This window comes from Bos javanicus, chromosome 22, assembly GCF_032452875.1.
Source record: "Bos javanicus breed banteng chromosome 22, ARS-OSU_banteng_1.0, whole genome shotgun sequence".
NCBI lineage: Eukaryota > Metazoa > Chordata > Mammalia > Artiodactyla > Bovidae > Bos > Bos javanicus.
The window spans coordinates 2,938,099-2,962,251 of record NC_083889.1 but is presented as its reverse complement, the minus strand read 5'-3'; the positions used below and the strand labels follow the sequence as shown (position 1 = coordinate 2,962,251).

The 24,153-nt window shown below is 38.4% G+C and overlaps 1 protein-coding gene across 5 annotated transcripts in view; it reads right to left on the bottom strand.

The window, feature by feature from the left end:
• The window catches only part of ZCWPW2 (zinc finger CW-type and PWWP domain containing 2), a 189,092-nt gene that overhangs the window by 73,341 nt on the left and 91,598 nt on the right, over nt 1–24,153 (bottom strand). For all 5 annotated transcript variants that reach the window (XM_061395708.1, XM_061395706.1, XM_061395705.1 and 2 more), the window contains 2 exons: nt 21,086–21,197; nt 3,147–3,193 (listed from right to left, as the gene is read on the bottom strand). In XM_061395708.1, the coding sequence (XP_061251692.1) occupies nt 3,147–3,193; nt 21,086–21,197 (159 nt within the window). The remainder of the gene's footprint in view (nt 1–3,146; nt 3,194–21,085; nt 21,198–24,153) is intronic.

The following is a 24,153-nucleotide window of genomic DNA, read 5'->3' as shown; positions in this document are numbered from 1 at the left end:
AGACTACAGACGTAAATAGATATAGATACGGATATTTTGACATGTAAAATGCTGCATGTTATATTATGGACAAGGTATACTATATATTCTAGCATGTGGCTCAGTTGCTCAGTCGCATCTGACTTTTTGCAACCCCATGGGCTATAGTCCACCAGGCTCCTCTGTTCATGGGATTCTCCAGGCAAGAATACTGGAGTGGGTTGCTATTTCCTCCTCGATCTTCCCAACCCAGGGATCAAACTCTTGTCTCCTGCATTGGTAGGTGGGTCCTTTACTGATGCACCTGGGAAAACCCATACTATCTATTATAGAGAAGAAAACAAAAGAAGAGCAGCGAAGTAGGGAAAGATTATTTATTAGTATAAATGGTGTTGGGATAAGCAGTGAGTGCGGGGAGAAAACATGTCTTTTTCCACCACCCTTCTAAGTTTTCATTTGGGGCCCCTACAGCAAAAGACAGATGAAAAAGTGAAAGCATGCAAAATTATCTAATATAAGTTTTATGTGACTGGGGTGCCTCCATAGGAAATGAAGACCCAGAGAAGCAACTCAGCCTCAGTGTTGTGACTCCGGGTGTGACGAGGAGTGGAAAGTCACAGGGATGTGGCAGGACAGGAAGGCGCATGGGCTACATGTGGAGCCTGCTTCTGAGAACTCTCTGTGCCCTCTGTCTTTGGAGACAGGAGGCTCCTGTCATCCACGGACAGGGAGGACAACTCCCTCATGAGGCCTTTATGACCTGCTTCAGGGGAAGGTCAGAAACTCCTTCCTACCTGGTGTTTCACAAATTCCTTCATCTGAGAATACTCAGTACACCAAGGTGCTGCATTCTGGGGCAGCACATCCTGAGTCTTATCACTATAAGGCTGCTGCACTTTTTTATACTCTATCCTTGTACCACATGTAAAAATAAATCCATATTCCCACAACAATAGCTAACATTTATGAAATGTGTCCTATTTTCTAAGCACTGTGCTATGTACTTTATATAAATTGTCAAGAGTAATTTTTATATTATAAGACTTTCATTCTTCTCATTTAACAGGAGGAAACTGAGAGCATAGAGAGTTTAGCAGCCAAATTGAAGATCATAGCAGTGGTAGGTGACAGACCAGGACCTCTATCCCCTTTACAAATAAATATATGGTTGAAAATGTTACAGTATGTAGGGTAGAAAATAAGTAAATTATCCAGTAATTTCAATAACAATGTGTTTATTTCCATTTTCCTCTCCATAAGTCTTTGAAATTTCATGGCTTTTGGTCTAATTTATAATATTTCAGTATTATTTTATATTAAATCACTCTGCAATTATATTGGTAGTTTGTTGAGTTCAGCAGGACATTCAAAAGTCATACCAAATGTTGGACAGACATTACACAGTCTTGTTTAATGCACTGCAAGATATCTACTGTCCTGAATCTTTGCTCAGTAGAACATCTTGTGAAAGTGAACGTTGCTCAGTCGTGTCCAATTCTTTGCGACTCCATGGACTGTATAGTCCATGGAATTCTCCAGGTCAGAACACTGGAGTGGGTTGGGATCTTCCCAACCCAGGGACAGAATCCAGGTCTCCCGCATTGCAGGCGGATTCTTTACCAGCTGAGCAACAAGGGAAGCAGAATGTCTTGTATTCCCTCAATTACTATACTCCCAAACACCTCCACACATTCCTAAAATATCTGTTAGGGCAGTGTCTCACAAACTACCTGTAGTAAAAAGCCAGTTGTTACCTTCCCCAACTCCATAATCTGTCCAATATCTATACTTTTATTTAAAAAAAAAAAAGTCACTAGGGGAAAACAAAACAATAAATTAAAACATACAGAATATAAATTCCATTTTATTGCATTTGACAGACAAAAATTACCATGCAAGTGTCTAAATGGTTACTGTCAGTTTTTCCTCTTATCTCACTGCAGGCCAATAAACAGTTCACAGACCAGTTCTGGTTCGTGGGCCACATTTTGAATAGCACTGACCTAGAGACAGTACCACCTTTGTTGAAAATCACTAGTAAAAATAAAGCAATACATAAGAATGGTAGTTAATATTACCTTTATAATTTTTATGCTAAATATCCTCTAGTAGAGACTGAAATAAACAATACCATCCTCATAAACAACCCTGCACTACTTCACATGCTCCTGTCTAAACCTTCAGACACGCACACAAGTCCTAGTTCGTTTCTTTTTTAAAGGGCAACCTTGTCTTCTGATGTTGAATTTCCCTTTGCAAAGGTGCATCTACACTATTTACATAGTGAAAAGTCCAGATTCCTTTTACAAGCAAAAAGCAAAAGGATAAAAACAAAATTTGATTTTAAAAGGACTCATAAAAATATACATACATGGAACACAAGAATGATGCTCCTTTTATTGCCTGTCCACCTGGAGGTTCCTGCCCATCAGCCTTTCCTGTTTCCCCACGTCACACTTGACCTTCTGAGAGTTCACCCTGTGCCCGCCCCATCACTCAACACGGAAGGACCACAAGGGTAGGCTTTGCTTTCAATCATGGTCCACTTACTTATGACACTAATACATTACTTGTCCAGAAGAATTTGTTTAAAAGCATTGACTCCTTTTCTTTTTCAGTGGTGTCCTATTGAGAATATTGTCACATGAGAACACTGTCAAAGCTTCTCCTATCCTAACCATAGCTTTGACAGTAAGTAGAGTTAAATATCTCTCTGCACACAATGTACAGAATAACATTAAATTTTAAAAATTGCTTTAAAATGCTATTAACTTTACGAATTTTTATTAAAAAGATTCAAAAAAATGTCTGATGTTGTTCTCTACTTAACTTTAAGGTAAAGTCCACAATAAGCTGTGAATTTTAATTATTTCAATTTTCTATGAAGATTGCACACATAATAACATGACATAAAATATTTTAGTATGAGAAATATTAAAATATGAGTATGCACAAATAAAAGCAATTGTTTATTTTTTAACTTAAAATTTTCTATTATTCTAATATCTGATAATTCTATTACACTGATATAAGTAACATAAATATTAAATTAACCATAAAAGTTAAAATATTAACCATTAATATTAAATATAAATACTATTTTCTTTTAAAAGTGTATTAATCAGATTGAATTTCAAATCTGTATATTTAATAAAATATGATCTTACCCTTTTCTTGGCCACCACAGTAACTTTGCCAGTTGCTTTGGGTTTGTCTGTAAGATAATAAAGAATGGCTGCTTCAGAAAAGTGCCTACACTCCTGTTCGAATAAATGCAACATTACACAGAATTTTCTTTCTCATACCATGATATGTGTTTTCTGTGGTCCTTTTTGATAAAAATGCTAACAAACTCAGCTCCCAGAGTTGATTATAAAACAAAGTAATCCAAAAGTAAGAGCATTCCTATACTTATTTGACAAACCTCGGCCCCTAAATCTGACTGGCTGGCTGGATGCCCTCCAGCGAGCATCCAGTGCATTTCATTTCTAGGTTCCGGTCAGCCCAAGTGCCCTGGGGTATGTAGGATCTGGAATTAAATCCCAGTTACTTCTACATGCATGTCTTACTACATGCCAGACAAGGAATAAAGACTTCAAAGAGACAACATCTTATTTAATCCTCCTGATAGTTTTTAAAGGTGCATCCCCGTCTCCACTCCACAGCCTGAGGTTCTGCAATGGGGCAGATACATCCGACCACAAGTCCCTGGTCTCTATGCCTGCTGCCTCCATTCGGGGCCCCAAATGGGGCTGCCAACAGTGCCGCCAAGAAAGATGCAGCAAGAGTGAGGAGGCTAATCAAACAAGAGTACAGCTGACCTTGAACAACAAGGCGGTTTAGAGCGCCAACCCCTTGTGCAGTCAAAAATCCACATATAACTTTTGACTCCCTAAAATTTAATGACTTGTAGCCTACTGTTAACTGGAAGCCTTACTGATAATGTAAACAGTTGACGAACACATATCGTGTATGTTATTATGTATTATATACTATATTCTTACAATACAGTAAGCCAGAGAAAAGAAAATGTCTTTAAGCAAATCATGAAAGGAAAAAATATTTACAGTACTGTACTGTATATATATATATCAATGCTGTAAGTCTGTGATTTGTTTTTAAGATGAATCATCCAACTGTCACTACCTATAGAAATTTTGTCTTCTATGATACAAAATACTGTAGATGTCACATGTATTACTAACACTAGACATCAAATATGAAAAGATAATGTGAAAACAAAATTCATGTTTCATGAAGAAACAGTGACATGGCTGCCCAGTGTAATAGATATGATTGCTCACAGTAGCCCAGCCTCTATGTTAATGGATAAATCATTATAACATTTTTATGGCAGACAATATTATGGTCACATTCATAAGACAGAATGCGACACCTGTTAGATTTTTTAAAACCCCTTACCTGTGATGATAGGCTGATATGCAGTTTCCCCAATTATGAGAGAGAGAGGTACTGTATGTAATATAATTCTTTGAAAGCAAAGTTACAAGACAGTAAGAAAACCAACACATTATTAATTTTGTGTTAACTATCACTCAGTTTTTGCCTATGTAAGGCTAGTCTATTCACTTCAATATAAGTCTTGCACACAATGCTCTACATGATGAATGCCTGGGCACTAATGCGGAGGACACACACTGTCATACAGACTCTACTGCAAGTGTTAGACTGGCACGTGAGGATACCCACATAGTGCACAACAAATACATTTATGGACCGTACGGCATGAGGATTATTTACTATTCATTGAGTAGAAGTAGGTCATCATTAAGGTTTTCATCCTCATTAGCTTCACTTTGACAAGGCTGTGCAGGAGGAGGAGAAAGGGTTGGACTTTCTTATGGGTGGCAGAGGCAGAGGAGGTGGAGGAGGTGGAAGGGGAGACAGGATAGGCAGGCTCACTTGATGTCACTTTATAGGAATGCATCTTCATTTTTGTCTGACTTTTTTGCATCCTCATTTCTCCAAAATGATACTAACACTTCTTCCACCATTTGCTTCCGTTTCGGTGCCCATATAATAGAAGAGTTCATGATGTAAAAAGTTAAAACCAGGCTTGAGTAATCTGAAACCTTCTGCCAGATTGTCTGATGTCAATTTGTTTCCTGGCACTGCTTCTTCTACATCTTCTTCCTCATCATCTGGCCATGATTCAGAAGCAGTTATCTGTTAATTCCTCTGGTGTGCTGTCTTGAATTTCTCCAAGGTCTGGAAACTCATCACCTGCTACCCTTTTTGTCCTACCCACAACCTCTTTCATGATGTCCTCAACTGGATCCATTGTAAGTCCTGTGAAGTCATGCACATCTGGTCACAGTTTTCTCCAGCAGGGATTTATTATTTCAGGCTTGATGGGCTTCATGGATTTTTCTGTCACAACAATGGCATCTGCAATGGTGTAATCAACCTTCCAGACTTTCACAATGTTCTATTAGCGTTCTCTTCTAGAGCACTGACAATCCTTTCCATGTGTAACACACATTAAAAGTTCTATGATCCCTGATCTACAGACTGAATTCAGTTCAGTTCAGTCACTCAGTCGTGTTGGACTCTTTGCGACCCCATGGACTGCAGCACACCAAGCCTCCCTATCCATCACCAACTCCTGGAGTTTGCTCAAACTCATGTCCATCGAGTTGGTGACGCCATCCAACCATCTCATCCTCTGTCATCCCCTTCTTCTCCTGCCTTCAATCTTTCCCAGCATCAGGGTCTTTTCTAGTGAGTCAGGTTTTTACATCATGTGGCCAAAAGACTGGAGCTTCAGCTTCAGCGTCAGTCCTTCCAATGAATATTCAGTGTTGATTTCCAAGGGACTCTCAAGAGTCTTCTCCAACACCACAGTTCAGAAGCATCAATTCAATGCTGCTCAGTTTTCTTTATGATCCAACTCTCACATCCAGACATGACTATTGGAAAAACCATAGCTTTGACTAGACGGACTTTGTAGGCAAAGTAATGTCTCTGCTATTTAATATTCTGTCCCAGTTGGTCATAGCTTTTCTTCCAAGGAGCAAGTGTCTTTTAATTTCATGGCTGCAGTCACCATCTGCAGTGATTTTGGAGTCTAAGAAAATACAGTCTGTCACTGTTTCTACTGTTTCCCCATCTATTTGCCATGAAGTGATGGGACTGCATGCCATGATCTTTCTTTTCTATGTTGAGCTTTAAGCCAGCTTTTTCAGTCTCTTCTTTCACCTTCATCATGAGGCTCTTCAGTTCCTCTTCACTTTCTGCCATAAGGGTGGTGTCGTCTGCATATCTGAGGTTACTGATGTTTCTCCCAGCAATTCAGAGACTGAATTAGAGAATATATGTTCGAAAGGCAAGCAGATCACTTTGACACCTTCAGTGCTGAACTCGTGGCATTCTGGGGGCCAGGGCATTTCTGATATCAGAAGAACTTTAAAAGACAGTCCCCTTGCTGGTGGAGTACTTCCTGACTCCAAGGACAAAGCACTGATGAAACCAATCCAGTAAAAGAATGCTTGCTGCCCAGGCCTTCTTCGTATAGTACAACCAAAGACTGGCAGCTGCTGTTTATCTTTTCCCTTCAAAGCTTGTGGGTTAGCAGCTTTATGGATAAGGGCAGTCCTGATCATACATCCAGCTGCATTTGCACAAAATCAAACAGTTAGCCTAGCCCTTCCTGCCTTAAATCCTGGTACTTGCTTCTTTTCTTTACTAACAAATATCTTTTGCAGCATTTTTTTTTCCAGAATAGGACACTTTCATCTGCATTAAAAATCTGTTCAGGTAGGCATCCTTTCTCCTCAGTGACTTTTTTAATGGCATCTGGGAACTCATCTCCTGCCTTTTGGTCAGCAGAAGCTGCTTCTCTTGTTATCTTGACATTTCTTAAGCCCAACCTCTTTCTAAAATTATCAAATCATCCTTTGCAGGCAGTAAATTCTCTAATTCAGATCCCTCACCTTCCTTTTGCTTTAAGTTGTCATATTATAACCTCACTTTTTCTTGAATCATACTAGAGTCTAAGGTATGTTTTTTTGATAGCAAACCTGTACTCACACTAAGGCTGCAATTTCAATGCAAGGTAAAAAGTGTATTGCACTAAAGTGAAAGGTTTTGGTGCATGCTAGTGTAGCAATGGCACCCCACTCCAGTACTCTTGCCTGGAAAATCCCATGGACGGAGGAGCCTGGTAGGCTGCAGTCCATGGGGTCACTAAAGAGTCAGACACAACTGAGCGACTTCACTTTCACTTTTCACTTCCATGCACTGGAGAAGGAAATGGCAACCCACTCCAGTGTTCTTGCCTGGAGAATCCCAGGGACAGGGGAGCCTGGTGGGCTGCCATCTATGGGGTCACACAGAGTCGGACAGGACTGAAGTGACTTACCAGCAGCAGCAGTGTAGCCAAAGTGATAGCTTCACAAATTTCCTTGTTTCACTTTTTTACAATGGTTGGATTCATTCATCTTGAAATGGTGGCAACTTCAGTTGCAGACCTCAGTCTATAGTCCATATCAAGTAACTCTGTTTTTCCTTGGAACGTCGTGACTTATTTCCTGCGTGCACTTTCAGCATTATTAGTGGCACTTCGTGGGTTCTATGGTATTGTTCAGGGCTTATGGTATTGAATAGAAATATGTGAGAACTGCAAGAGAACACTTTCCACTGTGATACGCAACTTTAGTGGAGAGATGAAGTGCTCCTGCAGAGGTGACCCGTGTCACAGCATTTGCACAAGTGTGCACTACATCTGTGCTCACTGTGACAGCAGCAGGAGGTAGCTGGGAAAGTATTACCATGGCACAGTGTGTGCACAACACTTACCTTTATGCAATCATGGTTTAATACTGCATTTTTATGTTTGTTTACATTTCACCCGACTACAAATGGCACCATATACAATCTGTGTTTATGTACATTTTAATAAGTTTTAATTTTTATAATATATTTGTGTGTATTTCATGGTAGTAAATGATTAAAATAGACTGCTATCTACATATAATTTAATCACTCATGATATACACTTTTCTCAAATTTTTTAGGCTATGCAGTTCATCTGTAAATTTTTTCAAATTGTCACCAATCTCCCCACATTTTTCATATATTTATTAAGTGAATTCACTGAAATCTGTGTATAAGTGAACCTGCTCAGTTTCAACTCATGTTGTTCAAGGGTCAATTGTATAGAAAAGTATTTAAAGATCATTTTGATATGTGCAAAAGTATGTATGTGTGTATATTAGTAAAAATCATTGGCACAACTGGTCTTTTTTTAAAAAATGTTCAATCTGGAATTCCATAATTGAATAGATTCTATGTAAATATTTATCCATAGATATGTTTTAGAAACCTTAATACTGTGGTAATGAAAAATGGGAAGGGCTATGGATATTAACTGTAAGGTTTCAGGGCTGCATTTATGCAGAAAGGCAGAATCAAGATGATGGAGAGAGAAGAAACAGAGTCCCTGTCTCCCCATGCCTAGGACACTCACTAGACACTGGTGGGGAATCCCCAACAACCAGGCCAACGGGAGGAGCCCCTGGGTGACCAGCTCCCATGGGGGAGCAGAAGGGGAGGGGCAGTCAAGAAGTCAAGTCTCCCTCTGTCTTCTGGAGCCCCCTCTGTCCTCTAGAGTCCCTTCCAAGCACATGCATTGCCCATGTAGGCCCTGCAGGCACAGGAAAGAAAGAGGAGAAAGAGCTGTGCTGGCTGGGGGATATGTCCCTCGGGTGTGGAAGAGTGGGAAACAGCCTGGTGTTCTACCATCCACTCAGCCTGGGGGAGCCTCCTGGGGTGCCAAGCCCGATCCTCTGTACTTGGAAGCTTGATGCACTCTGGAGGCCCCCTCAGCTGGGCTGAGCCCAGGCCTTACCTCCTACTCCAATCCAAGGTCTTTTCTGGAGGCATGGTCCTGAACCAAGACCCCATGCCCCACCTAAACCCTGTCTCTACCTAAACTCTACAACCACCTAAGCCCTTACCTACCTAAGGACCATGACCCCCTAAAGCCAAGGTTTTTTTCTGCCTTTCTTTGTTGCTCTTATTGTTTTGTTAGATTTTTTTGTTTTTTACTCTTGGCCAGTGGAGTTCAGTTTTACCCTCAGTTTTACAACCTGTAGCTATTTTATATATAGTCTTAATTTTTCTACTGTTTGTTAGTTTTCTAAATCTATTTTATTCTTTGTTATTGTTCTGCTCCCTTTTATTTTTATTTAGTATAATATATATATATATATACATATAAACATATATACACACATATATATACATATAAACATATATACATAGATATATATATACACATCAGATCATATCAGATCAGTCGCTCAGTCGTGTCGGACTCTTTGCCCCATGAATCGCAGCACGCCAGGCCTCCCTGTCCATCACCAACTCCTGGAGTTCACTCAGACTCACGTCCATCAAGTCAGTGATGCCATCCAGCCATCTCATCCTCTGTCATCCCCTTGTCCTCTTGCCCCCAATCCCTCCCAGCATCAGAGTCTTTTCCAATGAGTCAACTCTTTGCATGAGGTGGCCAAAGTATTGGAGTTTCAGCTTTAGCATCATTCCTTCCAAAGAAATCCCAGGGCTGATCTCCTTCAGAATGGACTGGTTGGATCTCCTTGCACTCCAAGGGACTCTCAAGAGTCTTCTCCAACACCACAGTTCAAAAGCATCAATTCTTCTGCGCTCAGCCTTCTTCACAGTCCAACTCTCACATCCATACATGACCACAGGAAAAACCATACCCTTGACTAGACAAACCTTTGTTGGCAAAGTAATGTCTCTGCTTTTGAATATGCTATCTAGGTTGGTCATAACTTTCCTTCCAAGGACTAAGTGTCTTTTAATTTCATGGCTGCAGTCACCATCTGCAGTGATTTTGGAGCCGCCAAAAATAAAGTCTGACACTGTTTCCACTGTTTCCCCATCTATTTCCCATGAAGTGATGGGACCGGATGCCATGATCTTCGTTTTCTGAATGTTGAGCTTTAAGCCAACTTTTTCACTCTCTACTTTCACCTTCATCAAGAGGCTTTTTAGTTCCTCTTCACTTTCTGCCATAAGGGTGGTGTCACCTGCATATCTGAGGTTATTGATATTTCTCCCAGCAATCTTGATTCCAGCTTCTGTTTCTTCCAGTCCAGCGTTTCTCATGATGTACTCTGCATATAAGTTAAATAAACAGGGTGACAATATACAGCCTTGACGTATTCCTTTTCCTATTTGGAACCAGTCTGTTGTTCCATGCCCAGTTCTAACTGTTGCTTCCTGACATGCATACAAATTTCTCAAGAGGCAGATCAGGTGGTCTGGTATTCCCATCTCTTTCCAAATTTTCCAGTTTATTGTGATCCACACAGTCAAAGGCTTTGGCATAGTCAATAAAGCAGAAATAGATGTTTTTCTGGAACTCTCTTGCTTTTTCCATGATCCAGCGGATGTTGGCAATTTGATCTCTGGTTCCTCTGCCTTTTCTAAAACCAGCTTGAACATCAGGAAGTTCACGGTTCACATATTGCTGAAGCCTGCCTTGGAGAATTTTAAGCATTACTTTACTAGCATGTGAGATGAGTGCAATTGTGTGGTAGTTCGAGCATTCTTCGGCATTGCCTTTCTTTCAGACCGGAATGAAAACTGACCTTTTCCAGTCCTGTGGCCACTGCTGAGTTTTCCAAATTTGCTGGCATATTGAGTGCAGCACTTTCACAGCATCATCTTTCAGGATTTGAAATAGCTCAACTGGAATTCTATCACCTCCACTAGCTTTGTTTGTAGTGATGCTTTCTAAGGCCCACTTGACTTCATATTCCAGGATGTCTGGCTCTAGGTCAGTGATCACACCATCGTGATCATCTGGGTCGTGAAGATCTTTTTTGTACAATTCTTCTGTGTATTCTTGCCATCTCTTCTTAATATCTTCTGCTTCTGTTAGGTCCATACCGTTTCTGTCCTTTATCGAGCCCATCTTTGCATGAAATGTTCCTTTGGTATCTCTGATTTTCTTGAAGAGATCTCTAGTCTTTCCCATTCTGTTGTTTTCCTCTATTTCTTTGCATTGATCGCTGAAGAAGGCTTTCTTATCTCTTCTTGCTATTCTTTGGAACTCTGCATTCAGATGTTTATATCATTCCTTTTCTCCTTGGCTTTTCGCTTCTCTTCTTTTCACAGCTATTTGTATACACACACACACACACACACACACACACACACACACACATACTTTTTCTTTCTTTGCTACTGGAGTCTGGTTTTACCCTCCAGGGGTTGTTTCATATATACTCTTATTTTTTCTGATATATCTGTTAGTTTTCTAAATCCATTTTATTTTTTATTCTTTGTTATTGTTCTGCTCCTTTTTATTTTTTATTATTATTTTCTTCTTTGCTACTGAAGTTTGGTTTTACCCTCCAGAGCCTGTTTCATATAGATTTATATCTTTTCTAACATATCTGTTAGTATTTTAAATTTATTTTTTATTTTATTATTTGTTATTGATCTGCTCCCTTTTTACTTTTCTATTCTCTTTTTTTCTTCTTTTGCTGCACCCTGCATCTTGCAGGATCCCAGCTCACAGGCCAGGAAACAGGCCTGAGCTCCTGTGGTGGGAGCAGTGATTCCAAACTGCTAGACTAACACAGAATATCAGGCCCCAGGGAATATTAATCAGGATGAGGTATCCCAGAGGTCCACATCTCAACACCAACACCCCACTTCACCCAAGTGCCCACAAACTCCACTGCTAGAAACCTCAGGCCAAACAACTAGTAAGAAAGGAACACAGACCCACCCATCAAAAAAAAAAAAAAACACAAACATGAGATGACAAAAACTATGACAAGCACTGAAAATGAAATTGATCAAAAATCTTCCAACAAACAAAAGACCAGCGCCAGAAGGCTTCATAGGTGAATTCTATCCTGTTCAAATTCTTCCCAAAAATTGCAGAGGGACGCAAATACTCCCAAACTCATTTTACGAGGCCACCATCACCCTGGTACCAAAACCAGACAAGGAAATCACAAAAAAAGAAAACTTCAGGCCAATATCATCCATGAATATAGATGTAAAAATCCTCAACAAAATACTAGCAAAAAGAATCTAACAACATGTTAAAAGGATCGTACACCATGATCAAGTGGGGTTTATCCATGGGATGCAAGGATACTTCAACATATGCAAATCAGTGTGATACACCATATTAACAAATTGAAAGATAAAAGGCTTCTGATAAAAGATAAAAATCACATGATAATCTCAATAGATTTAGAAAAATCTTTCAACAAAATTCAATACCCATTTATGTTAAAAAAAAAAAAAATCTCTCCAGAAAATGAAAGAGAAGGAACCTACCTCAACATAACAAGGGCCAAGTACAACAAACCCACAGCAAACATTATTTCTTTTGGTGAAAAACTGAAAGCATTTCCTCTAAGATCAGGAACAAGAAAGAGGGCCCACTCTCACCACTGTTATTCAACATAGTTTTGGAAGTCCTAGTCACGGCAATCAGAGAAGAAAAACAAATAAAAGGAATCTGGATTGGAAAAGAAGTAAAACTCTTACTGTCTACAGATGACAAGATAATGTATGTACACAGAAAATCCTAAAGATGCCACCAGAAAATTACTAGAGCTTATCAATGAATTTAGTAAAGTCTCAGGATACAAAATTAATACATAGAAATTGTTTGCATTCCTATACACTAATAATGAAAAATCAGAAAGAGAAATTAAGGAAACAATCCCATTCGTCATTGCAACATACAGAATAAAATACCCAGGAATATTCCAACTGATGAAGGAATAATCTCCAGCATACACAAGTAGTTCAATATCAGAAAAGCAAACAACCCAATCAGAAAATGGACAGAAGACCTAAACTGACATTTCTCCAAAAAAGACACACAGATGGCTAAAAGACACACCAAAAGATGCTCTACATCACTCATCATGAGAGAAACGCAAATCAAAACTACAATGAGGTATCACCTCACATTGGTCAGAATGGTAATCATCAAAAAATCTACAAACAATAAATGCTGGAGAGGATGTGGAGAAAAGAGAACCTTCTTGCACTGTTGGTGGGAATGTAAATTGATACAGCCACTATGGAGAACAATATGGAAATTCCTTAGAAAACTAAGAATGAAGTTACCATACAACCTTTGAAATTTAAAGAAATATTCCTAGGTATTTTATTCTGTTTGTTGCAATGGCGAATGGGATTATTTCCTTAATTTCTCTCCTTATGTAGGTTTATTCCTAGGATAAAAACCTGCAAAAGACCTGTATACAGAAAACTATGATAGTGATGAAAGAAATCAAAGATGACACAAACAGATGGAGAGATATATCACATTCTAGGATTAGAAGAATTAACATTGTGAAAATGACTATACTAGCCAAAGCAATCTACAAACTCAATACAATCCCTATCAAATTACCAACGGCATTTTTCACAGAACTAGAACAAAATATTTCACAATTTGTATGAAAACACTAAAGACCCCAAATAGCCAAAGCAATCTTGAGAAAGAAAAATGGAGCTGGAAGAATCGATGGTCCTGATTTCAGACTGTACAACAAAGCTATAGTAATCAAGATAGTATGGTACTGGCACAAAAACAGAAATATAAATCAGTGGAACAAGACAGAAAGCCTACAATAAAACATACACACCTATGGGCACCTTATCTTTGACAAAGCAGGCAAGAATATACAATGGAAAGATAGCTTTTTTAACAAGTGGTGTGGGAAAACTGGGCAGCTATGTGTAAAAGAATGAAATTAGAACACTTCATAACACCATACACAAAAATAAACTCAAAATGGATTAAAGACCCTAATATAAGCCCAAACTATATAACTCTTAAAAAGAAAACGTAGGCAGAACACTTTTTGACATAAATCACAGCAAGATCCTCTTTGACTCACCTCCAAGAATAATGGAAATAAGAACAGAAATAAACAAATGGGACCTAATTAAACTTAAAAGCTTTTGCACAGTAAAGAAGCTATAAACAAGATGAAAAGGCAACCCTCAGAATGGAAGAAAATAACTGCAAAAGAAGCAACTGACAAAGGATTAAATTCCAGAATATACAAGCAGCTCATGCAGCTCAATATCAGAAAAGCAAACAACCCAATTAAAAAATGGGCAGAAGACCTAAACCGACATTTCTCCAAAGAAGACATACAGACAGCTAACAAACAATAAATACTGGAGAGGATGTGGAGAAAAGAGAACCTTCCTGCACTGTTGGTGGGAATGTAAATTAATACAGCCACTATGGAGAACAGTACGGAAATTTCTTAGAAAACTAGGAATGAAGCTACCATATGACCTCTGAAATTAAAAGACACTTGCTCCTTGGAAGAAAAGCTATGACAAACCTAGACAGTGTATTAAAAGCAGAGACATCACTTTTCTAACAAAGGTCTGTACAGTCAAAGGAATTGTACAGACAAACATATGTTTCTTTCAGTAGTCATGTGTCAATGTGACAGCTGGACCATCAAGGCTGAGCATCAAAGAATTAATGCTTTTGAGTTGTGGTGCAAGAGAAGACTCATGAGAATCCCATGGACATCAAGGAGATCAAACCAGTCAATCCTAAAAGAAATCAACCCTGAATATTCATTGGAAGGACTGATGCTGAAGCTGAACTTCTAATACTTTGGTCAACTGATGTGAAGACCCTGATGCTAGGAAAGATTGAGGGCAGGAGAAAAAGGGGGCAACAGAAGATGAGATGGTTGGATGGCATCACTGACTCAATGGACATGAGTTTGAGCAAGCTCTGGGACATAATGAAGGACAAGGAAGCCTGGTGTTGTGTGGTCCATGGGGTTGCAAAGAGTCAAACAGGACTTAGTGCCTGAACAACAACAACAACAATATGAACCAGTGATCCCACTACTGGGCATATACCCTGAGAAAATAATAATTCAAAAAGGCACTTGTACCCAGTGTTCACTGCAGCACTACTAACAATAGACAGGACATGGAAGCAATCTAGATGTCCATCAACAGATGAATGGATAAAGAAATTGTGGTAGATATATACAATGGAATATTACTCAGCCATAAAAAGGAATGAATTTGAGTCAGTTGAACTGACGTGGATGAACCTAGAGCCTGTTATACAGTGTGAAATAAGTCAGAAAGAGAAAAACAATTGTCATATATTAATGCATATATATGAAATCTAGAAAAATGGTACTGATTAACCTATTTGCACGGCAGGAATAGACAGAGATGTAGAGACAGACTTGTGGACACAGTGGCAGAAGGCAAGGATAAGATGAGAGAGTAGCTTTGAAATATATACTTTACCACACGTAAATACACAGCCAGAGAGAAGTTGCTATATAACACAGGGAGCTCAGCCTGGTGCTCTGTTAAGACCTAGAAAGGTGAGATGGTGGGCTGGGAGGGAGGCTCAAGAGGGAGGGGATATGTGTATACCTAGAGCTTCCCTGGTGCCTCAAACGGTAAAGAATCCTCCTGCAATGCAGGAGACCTGGGTTCGATCCCTGGGTCAGGAAGATGTCCTAGAGAAGGGAATGGCTACCCACCCCAGTATTCTTGCCTGGAGAATACCATGAACAGAGGAGCCTGGCAGGCTACAGCCCATCAAGTTGCAAAGAGTCAAATACGACTAAGTGACTAAGCACACACATACAGCTGATTCATGTTGCTGTACGGTAGAAACCAACATAACACTAGTGGTAAAGCAGTTATCCTTCAATTAAAATTAAAATTTAAGAAAGAAACGAAAAAGATTTATCAATACGGGAATATAATCACAATGAGCATGTAAAACAAAAAGGATAAGAGTAAATAAATTTTTGCCATCTAAAAGCCAATTTTGCAGTAAAAAATTATTTTCACAAAACAGAAAACTAGAGGAGTAGGTTATTGTATTTATACCTACAACTGGCTGCCATGTGTAAATTTCCCTTTTTCCTATGTTCAGCTGGTGCTTGAAATAACCCCTTCTTCTGGAGTATATGTTTCCTTCCTGATGAACGTACAAGATGACCCACCACCATAGATGATTCTTCAGCTAGGAGAAATACCCACCTCTTTTGCAAATTCATAGTCATCTTAGGTCACAGAACTTTTTCCCTTGTCTTACAGCTTCTTCGATATATATCTAAGCACTCTGCAAGGCTAGGATGTGCCTTGAGGCAGGGACCACTTTTCAATGCAGCAGGTGCTCAATTTTTTTACATTTAATAAATGTATATGGATTTTATGCAAAATATTATATGGATCTGAAATATACATTGTACCCAAACAAATTAATATAATTAACTGAAACACACAGAATATTTACATGGCATAAGTCACTATACTAGACAATGTAAAATATAAAATATTACATGTTGTCACTCAGATCTTTAGTTTCTTAACTGATAAAGCAGGAGTAATATATTGGTATACTGTGATTTAAATAATATAATCTACATAAAATAAAATTCCTAAAACAATGTCTGGTAGATTTTAGATAACAATGTTCTCTTCCATTTTAGCTAATTGATGTGTGTGTGTGTGTGTGTGTGTGTGTGTGCGCGTGTGTGTGTTAGAGAGAGAGTGAGGGAGAGATCTTAAGCCTTGTAATACTAGGAAAAATAGTTTGTCAAAGATATATTTCACTATTGTCTCTTTTCAAGTGATTTCATCATTCTTCCATTTAAATAATTATTTGTCTTTCAAACAGTTGGGAATAATTGATGAGCAATGATAAAATAGCAAAATATTCCGAGAGGGAAAAATAAGATGGTTGAAATTCCACAATGCATTTCAGATTTAAGGGCCCAGTGAGACCTGGTAGTAGTTACAATATAGAACATGCTTTGTTGAATCAAAAAAAATTTCCCTGTTCTTTTGAAGACCTCTGACAATAATAAAAATCACAATGAAAGGCTAATCTGTACAAATAGCTAAAACTGCACAAAAAGACTAAAATTGGATCCAAAGGACCCTGATCATATATTGAGAGTTAATGAGAATAGAACAGAACTCATGTTTCTTCTCAAAACGTAAGCGATTCTTAAGTAAAACATCCAGCAGGGAGATGAATTGGGAACAGAAACACCCAAACTGCTGTTCAAGAACTCTTCACACTCAAAACGTTGCGGAGCTGTCTCCCAGTGCAATAGAACTCTAATTCAATGTCAAAGGAAAGTGCTGATGTAATACTTTCAAACGTAGCAATCACTAGTGATTTCTCTGTTAATAACAGTAAGTCTGTGTTCAACTTCAGCAGCATTTACTATTTTCTAAGAGCTGAATTCTCGCTAGTGAGAAAGGTTTAATTTCCTCCCTTCAGAAATCTCTGCATGTAAGAACCCTGACATACAGAGTGAAAAGCAGTTAACAGGAAATGTAGATTTGGATAATTAAAAGGACCTTTACTTCTCTTCTGAACTATATCCACATCATATTTTTAAAGTATAAAAGAGGAGCTTCAGGTAGAAAATAAAAATGTTCCAAATGAGTAGAGGTGGTTATGCATCATGAATCGTAAGAGATGTTAAAATTTTTATTTACAACCATATGAGAGGGAAGTTAGGGTTAGAAAGAAAGCTGAGCGCCAAAGAATTGATGCTTTTGAACTGTGGTGTTGGAGAAGACTCTTGAGAGTCCCTTGGACTGCAAGGAGATCCAACCAGTCCATTCTAAAGGTCCTGGGTGTTCACTGGAAGGACTGATGCTGAAGCTGAAACTCCAATACTTTGGCCACCTCATGCAAAGAGTTGACTCACTGGAAAAAGACTCTGATGCTGGGAGGGATTAGGGGCAGGAGGAGAAGGGGACGACAGAGGATGAGATGGCTGGATGGCATCGCCGACTCGACAGGCACGAGTTTGGGTGAACCCTGGGAGTTGGTGATCGACAGGGAGGCCTGGCATGCTGTGATTCATGGGGTCGCAAAGAGTCGGACACGACTGAGCGACTGAACTGAACTGAAAACCTGGAAGCAACCAGGATGTTTTCAATGAGTGAGTGGATAAATAAACTGGTACACACAAACAATGGAATATAATTGGTAGTAGAGAAATCCTCACAGCTACTGGAATGAAATAAATGGTTTGCCTCTAAGCAACTAACCTTTTAAGTAACTGACCTCCTGTAAAATATTTGAATAATGGTTAATTATCTCTCAAACCTACTTTGAATACAGTAAGAAGCTGTATACCTCCTAGAATCCACTCTAGAAGCCAAGCAGGCACAGGACTAAATTCTCTTTTGGAGGCAGTAAAGAGGGAGTGAGCCTGTGACGCAAAGACTTAACTCCTAGAAGTCTGTTCACGCCCGTCAATTTGGGATACTTCAGGCACAAAATGAGAGTCCTTAGGCACATGGCTCTCTATAATCAGGCTGAATTATACAAATTCTGCATGTAAAAACCATCAGACTTTCATCAAGAAAATGGTTTGTTGCTGCAAAATCAATCAGAAATAACCCCGTTCCAGGTCTCCGGACGAGTAAGAATGCCAAAGGATGCAGACATCAACACCCTGGCACACACAACAACAGCAAAGGCAAAATAACTTACCGAGACCAGGTCACTCTAGTGGGAAATGGCTGCAACACAACTTTCAAAAGCAAAAGACTGTACATTACTACAAAATATTAATGTTTAAAACAACTAAATATTTCAGTTTATTCTGGTTACACAAACAAATGTATAGCCCATGCAAAGCATAAAATTGTATTTGTGACACTAAAGTGAGTTCAACCTTTATTGCTAATAAACAGAGACATTATATTTTCAGCTCAAGGAATAAAATCACATTTGTGGTAATAAAAGTCTTGACCACAGGAGTTTGCTTATCATTCTTTTTCCATTCTTTTCAAATCTATTTATATGCTTTAAAATCTACACTTAGGTGGCTAGGTTAATATTTAAACTTTTTCTCAAATAAAATGTTTTTATATATGTTTTAAAGTTTTCTACAGGAGAAAAAATATCAGTCTTACTTTAAAATTCAGTAAGCACAAAAGACCAGATCCTCCCTTAGAAAAATCTGCTTTAGAACTTAAGGTGGAGAAAATCAGAAGGTACCTTGTAAGGAAAAAAAAAAAATATCCTTTTTATGATCACTAAGCAGAAAAAAATTTAATGTATTTATTTATTGAAAAATCATTTCCATGCAAATATTAAATTCTTTTTAGAGTTAAAAATATATTATAGCTGCTACAAACCCTATGAATTCATTTAAAAAGCTACCCATAAACCACAATATTTATGATTCAAGAGAACTTTGAGGATGCTTTGAAATATTATACTTTTTTACCTAATTAAAGAAGTTAAAGATCACTTTTTATCTTTGCCTTGAATTTAAAAAAAAAAACATTTTGAAAAATACTTTGTTCTAAAATAATATAGCATATCCAAATAAAAGTTTCACTCAAGGAATATATTTTAAAGCCATAGCTTCTAATTTTGAAATAAATGCTTTGAAATACATAAGAGAATCTATGTAGAAAGGTTAAGAATATAGATGACAGAAGCACTAATTAAAACACCTACATTTAAATAGAGTGCTCGCTAAATAGACACTACTCCAAAAGGACATACAGATAGCCAAACAACACATGAAAAGATGCTCAGCATAACTAATTATTGGGCTCCCCTGGTGGCTCAGAGGTTAAAGCGTCTGCCTCCAATGCAGGAGACCTGGGTTCAATCCCTGGGTCGGGAAGATCCCCTGGAGAAGGAAATGGTAACCCACTCCAGTATTCTTGCCTGGAGAATCCCATGGACGGAGAAGCCTAGTAGGCTACAGTCCACGGGGTTGCAAAGAGTCAGACATGACTGGGACACAGAGCGACTTAGAAACACAAATCAAAACTACCATGAATTATCACCTCACACTGGTAAGAATGGCCATCATCAGCAAGTCTACAAATAATAAATGTTGGACAGGGTGTAGAGAAAAGGGAACCCTCCTATACTTTTGGTGGGAATGTAAATTAGTGCAGCCACTATGGAGAACAGGATTGGAGGCTCCTTATAAAACTAAAAATAGAGCTACCATATGATCCAGCAATCCCATTCTGGACATATATCTAGAGAAAACTATAATCTGAAAAGAAGCATGCACCTCAGTGTTCTTTGTAGCACTATTTACATGAGCCAAGACATGAACGTGAAGTCACTCAGTCATGTCCGACTCTTTGTGACTCCATGGTCTGCTTTAGAACTTAAAGCAGGCTCCTCTGCCCATGGGATTTTCAAGGCAAGAATACTGGAGTGGGTTGCCATTTCCTTCTCCAGGAGATCTTCCCGACCCAGGGATTGAACCCAGGTCTCCCACATTGTAGGCAGACACTTTACCAGCTGAGCCACCAGGGAAGCCAACAACCTAAATGTCCATCAACAGAGGAATAGATAAAGAAGAGACAAAAGAATACTACTCAGCCATAAAAAGGAATGAAAAAGTGACATTTGCAGAGACATGGATGGATCTAGAGACTATAATACAGAGTGAAGTAAGTCAGAAAGAGAAAAACAAATATTATATTGATATCGCTTTACATGGATCTAGAAAAATGGTAGAGATGAACTTATTTGCGAAGTAGAAACAGAAACTACAGATGTAGAAAACAAATTTACAGTTACCGAGGGGAGATGCTGGGGGTGGGATGAATTGGGAGATTGGAGTTGACGTATATACACTATTGATACTGTGCATAAAATAGACAACTAATGAGAATCTAGCACACGGAACTCTTCTCAGTCCTCTGGTGACTTAAATGGGAAAGGAATCTGAAAAAGAGGGAATATATGTATACATATAGCTGATTCACTTTGCTGCACAGCAGAAAATAATACAACATTGTAAAGCAGCTATGCGCCAACAGAAATTAATTTTAAAACATGGATTGCATGTTTAGTCTGGGAAAACAGTTTCAGAGGGCAAAAAATAAATACTATTAATCCATATAAGAATAAATTTTCATTGGACAAAGATATACTATTCTCCTGTGAAACGGAAAGAGAGATTTTAAAATGTGCAAACATGTTTTGGAAAGACACTCTTGAATACATCCTTGTTTTGTGGTGGTGAAGAATAAACAATGCACGTACCCTGTTTTGATAGGTAGCATCTTTCCAGCCTTTGCTCATGAGAACATCCATACAGGAGGTATGCTTCTTGTAGGGCACTCTTATACCACTTATTTTTCTTACATTTTTCTGGCTAAAGAAAGACAGAAAAATAGTAAGATTCATCTTTAAGTGTATTTTTTTTAACAGGTTCAGCTGTTGAGCTTGAACTAAAACTAAGCACTGCACAATACTCTAGACTTTGATTATTATTTTTTGGTATATTTTAGAATATAGCAAAGTTGGGGAAATTTTGTATGTTAATAGCCAAAACGGTCAGAGTCTCAATTCACTAAGATATTTTAATATGATTTATCTCAGACTTAGTTACAGATAGCTAAGACCACCAGTGTAACAAAGTAGTGAATATTAATACATTTTATAAGAATAATTTTGATTCCTCTTTAAGTAACAAGGCAATGGTAATGTAATGATAAAAACTGAAAGGCATAGTTTCTTACTGTAGTAAAACTAATTCCATTCACATCCAGTTTTGGTGTTACAGCAGATAGCTGGCATATTCATACAATTTTTTGAAACTTTCTGTGCCCAATTTCTTCACCTGTAAAGCGTGGCTAATGCAATCACCATTAAGCATTAAAGGAAACAATAAGTATTAAATTCAGTAAGTATTAAAGGAATAATAGATGAGAGAGTTTTCTGGCATAATAAGTGATCAATACATGTTATTCTACTTGAATACAGTTCTTTTTCTAAATATATATTCAATTTTTAAAAAATATAACTTGAGAGACTTCCCTGGTGGTCCAGTGGTTAAGACACCATGCTGCCAAAACAGGGGGGATGGGTTTGATCATGGTTTGGGAACTAAGATCCCACATGCCATGTAGCATAGCCGAAATATTTAAAAAAATAACAGCTGGAAAATTTAATTTGAAAAGAAAAATGGAATAAAAGAATCTTTAGGTTAAAAATGACTGTAAAAATTATATGGCCTAGTAATTTTGCCAATGTTATTTTAGAGCTTGTCCCTAAAAGGTTTTTATGATGCTTAAAAAATTTACAATTTATAAAATGCCTGCCATCATTTTATTTTTGCAAACTTCAGCTCCAAAAAGAACACAGGTGTTAAATTGCATGTGGTACTGGACACTATTTGCCATAAAAGTAGTGAAAAAATACAATCAAACAAAAATCTATTTTTGTAAATCAAACAATAGATTTTTGTACACAGAATACCTAAATTTCACTTATTATTTCTTAGGAAAAAAGAAAAGACAGACAGATACAATTCAAAAAACATCAGATAATTTAAACTAATTTAAGAATATCTAAGCTATAACAACATTTGCAGATTTAAAACATTTTTGCCTCTCAAATGTTATAAAGATGCTAAGTTAAACATTATAGGACTTCTGGTGGTGCCTCCCTGATAGCTCAGTGGGTAAAGAATCTGCCTGCAATGCCAGGAGACCCTGGTTCGATTCCTGGGTCTGAAAGATCTGCTGGAGAAGGGATGGGCTACCCACTCCAGTATTCTTGGGCTTCCCTGGAGTATTCTGGCCTAGAGAATTACATGGACTGCATAGTCCATGGGGTCGCCAAGAGTCGGACACGACGGTGACTTTCACTTTCATGGTAACTTTCTGGAGGTGCAATGGATAAGAACTCACCTGCCAGTGTAGGGGACACGGTTTTAATCCCTGGTTTGGGACGATTCCACTTGCCACAGAGCAACTAACCCCACAAAGGCAACTACTGAGCTTGTGAGGCAACCACCGAGCCTGTGTGCCGCAACCGCTGAAGGCTGCGTCTAGAGCCTGTGCTGCGCAGAAAGAAAAGCCACCTCAATGAGAAGGCCCCACAACTCAGCGAAGAGTAGCCTTTGCCCACCACGACTATAGAAAGGCTGTGCAAAGCAGGGAAGACCCAGTCCAGCCAAAAATAAATTAATTTAAAAGATTTTAAAAATAATTTATAGATAATGAAAAATCACCTATAAGCTGTTACGTGTTGTACGCTCAGTTGCTCAGTCAGGTCCAACTCTTTGAGACCCCATGCACTGCAGCCCGCCAGGCTGCTCTGTCCATGGGACTCTCCGGGCAAGAATACTAGAGTGGGTTGCCATGCCGTCTTCCAGGGGATCTTCCTGACCCAAGGACTGAACCCCCGATCTCCTGCAGGAGGATTCTTTACCACTGAGCCACCTGGGAAGCTGTTACAGCACTAAACAACTAAAGTTAAGGAAATTTCTCAAGAAAACCGATGCAAAATATTCCAAAATTAAACCCTGGTGAGTCTGGGGAACGAAAAAGCAATTTTTAATCCTGTGTCTGAGAATCTTTAAGAATTTATCAGTAAGTATGTGCCACCTAGTGGTAATATTACAATTACACATCTTCCAAAGAACTCAAACTCTTGTACAAAGAATTTTGAATTTCAGAATAAGGCTCAGATATGCAATGTATTTTCAATTAGTTTGTTCTTTGATTGAAGAAGCGATTCTAAAAGCGTAGAATGTGCCCCCCTGTCCACCCCCGTACTGTTTCTCCCAAAGGCGCCCCAAATTACCAGTTTCTTTCACAGTCTTCCAGAGACACTGTATCCACCTACAAGCATTTACATCACTTAAATATCTATTTTTACAGAATGCTATGAATAGCTATATACTTTGAGTTTTTCTATTTGTACCTTGCAGATTTTTTTAAATGCTTGTAATCTTTTATTTTTAATCTCTTTATCGATTTATTCAATGTATTTCAGACCCTCAGGATCTATCACTGAAGAAAACAAATGAAGCTTACAATCTAACCGGTGAAGTAAGCATAACAAATACATAAAGGCTCTAGTTTAAGAGGCTGTAAGTATTCTGTAATAAAGAAAAGGTGAGGCAATAAAGTGGTTCAGGGTAACTCTCATTGAAAAGGTGACATTTAAGCAAGGATCTGAAGGAGGTCGAGCAGCTACCTGAGATATCCTGAGAAAGAGCACTGTGGGTGGACAAAAGATGCTCTAAGACAGGAGAATATAAGTGTACTCAAGGGGCATCAAGGAAGGTAAGCTGGTTATGAGTAAATGAGAAAGAAAAT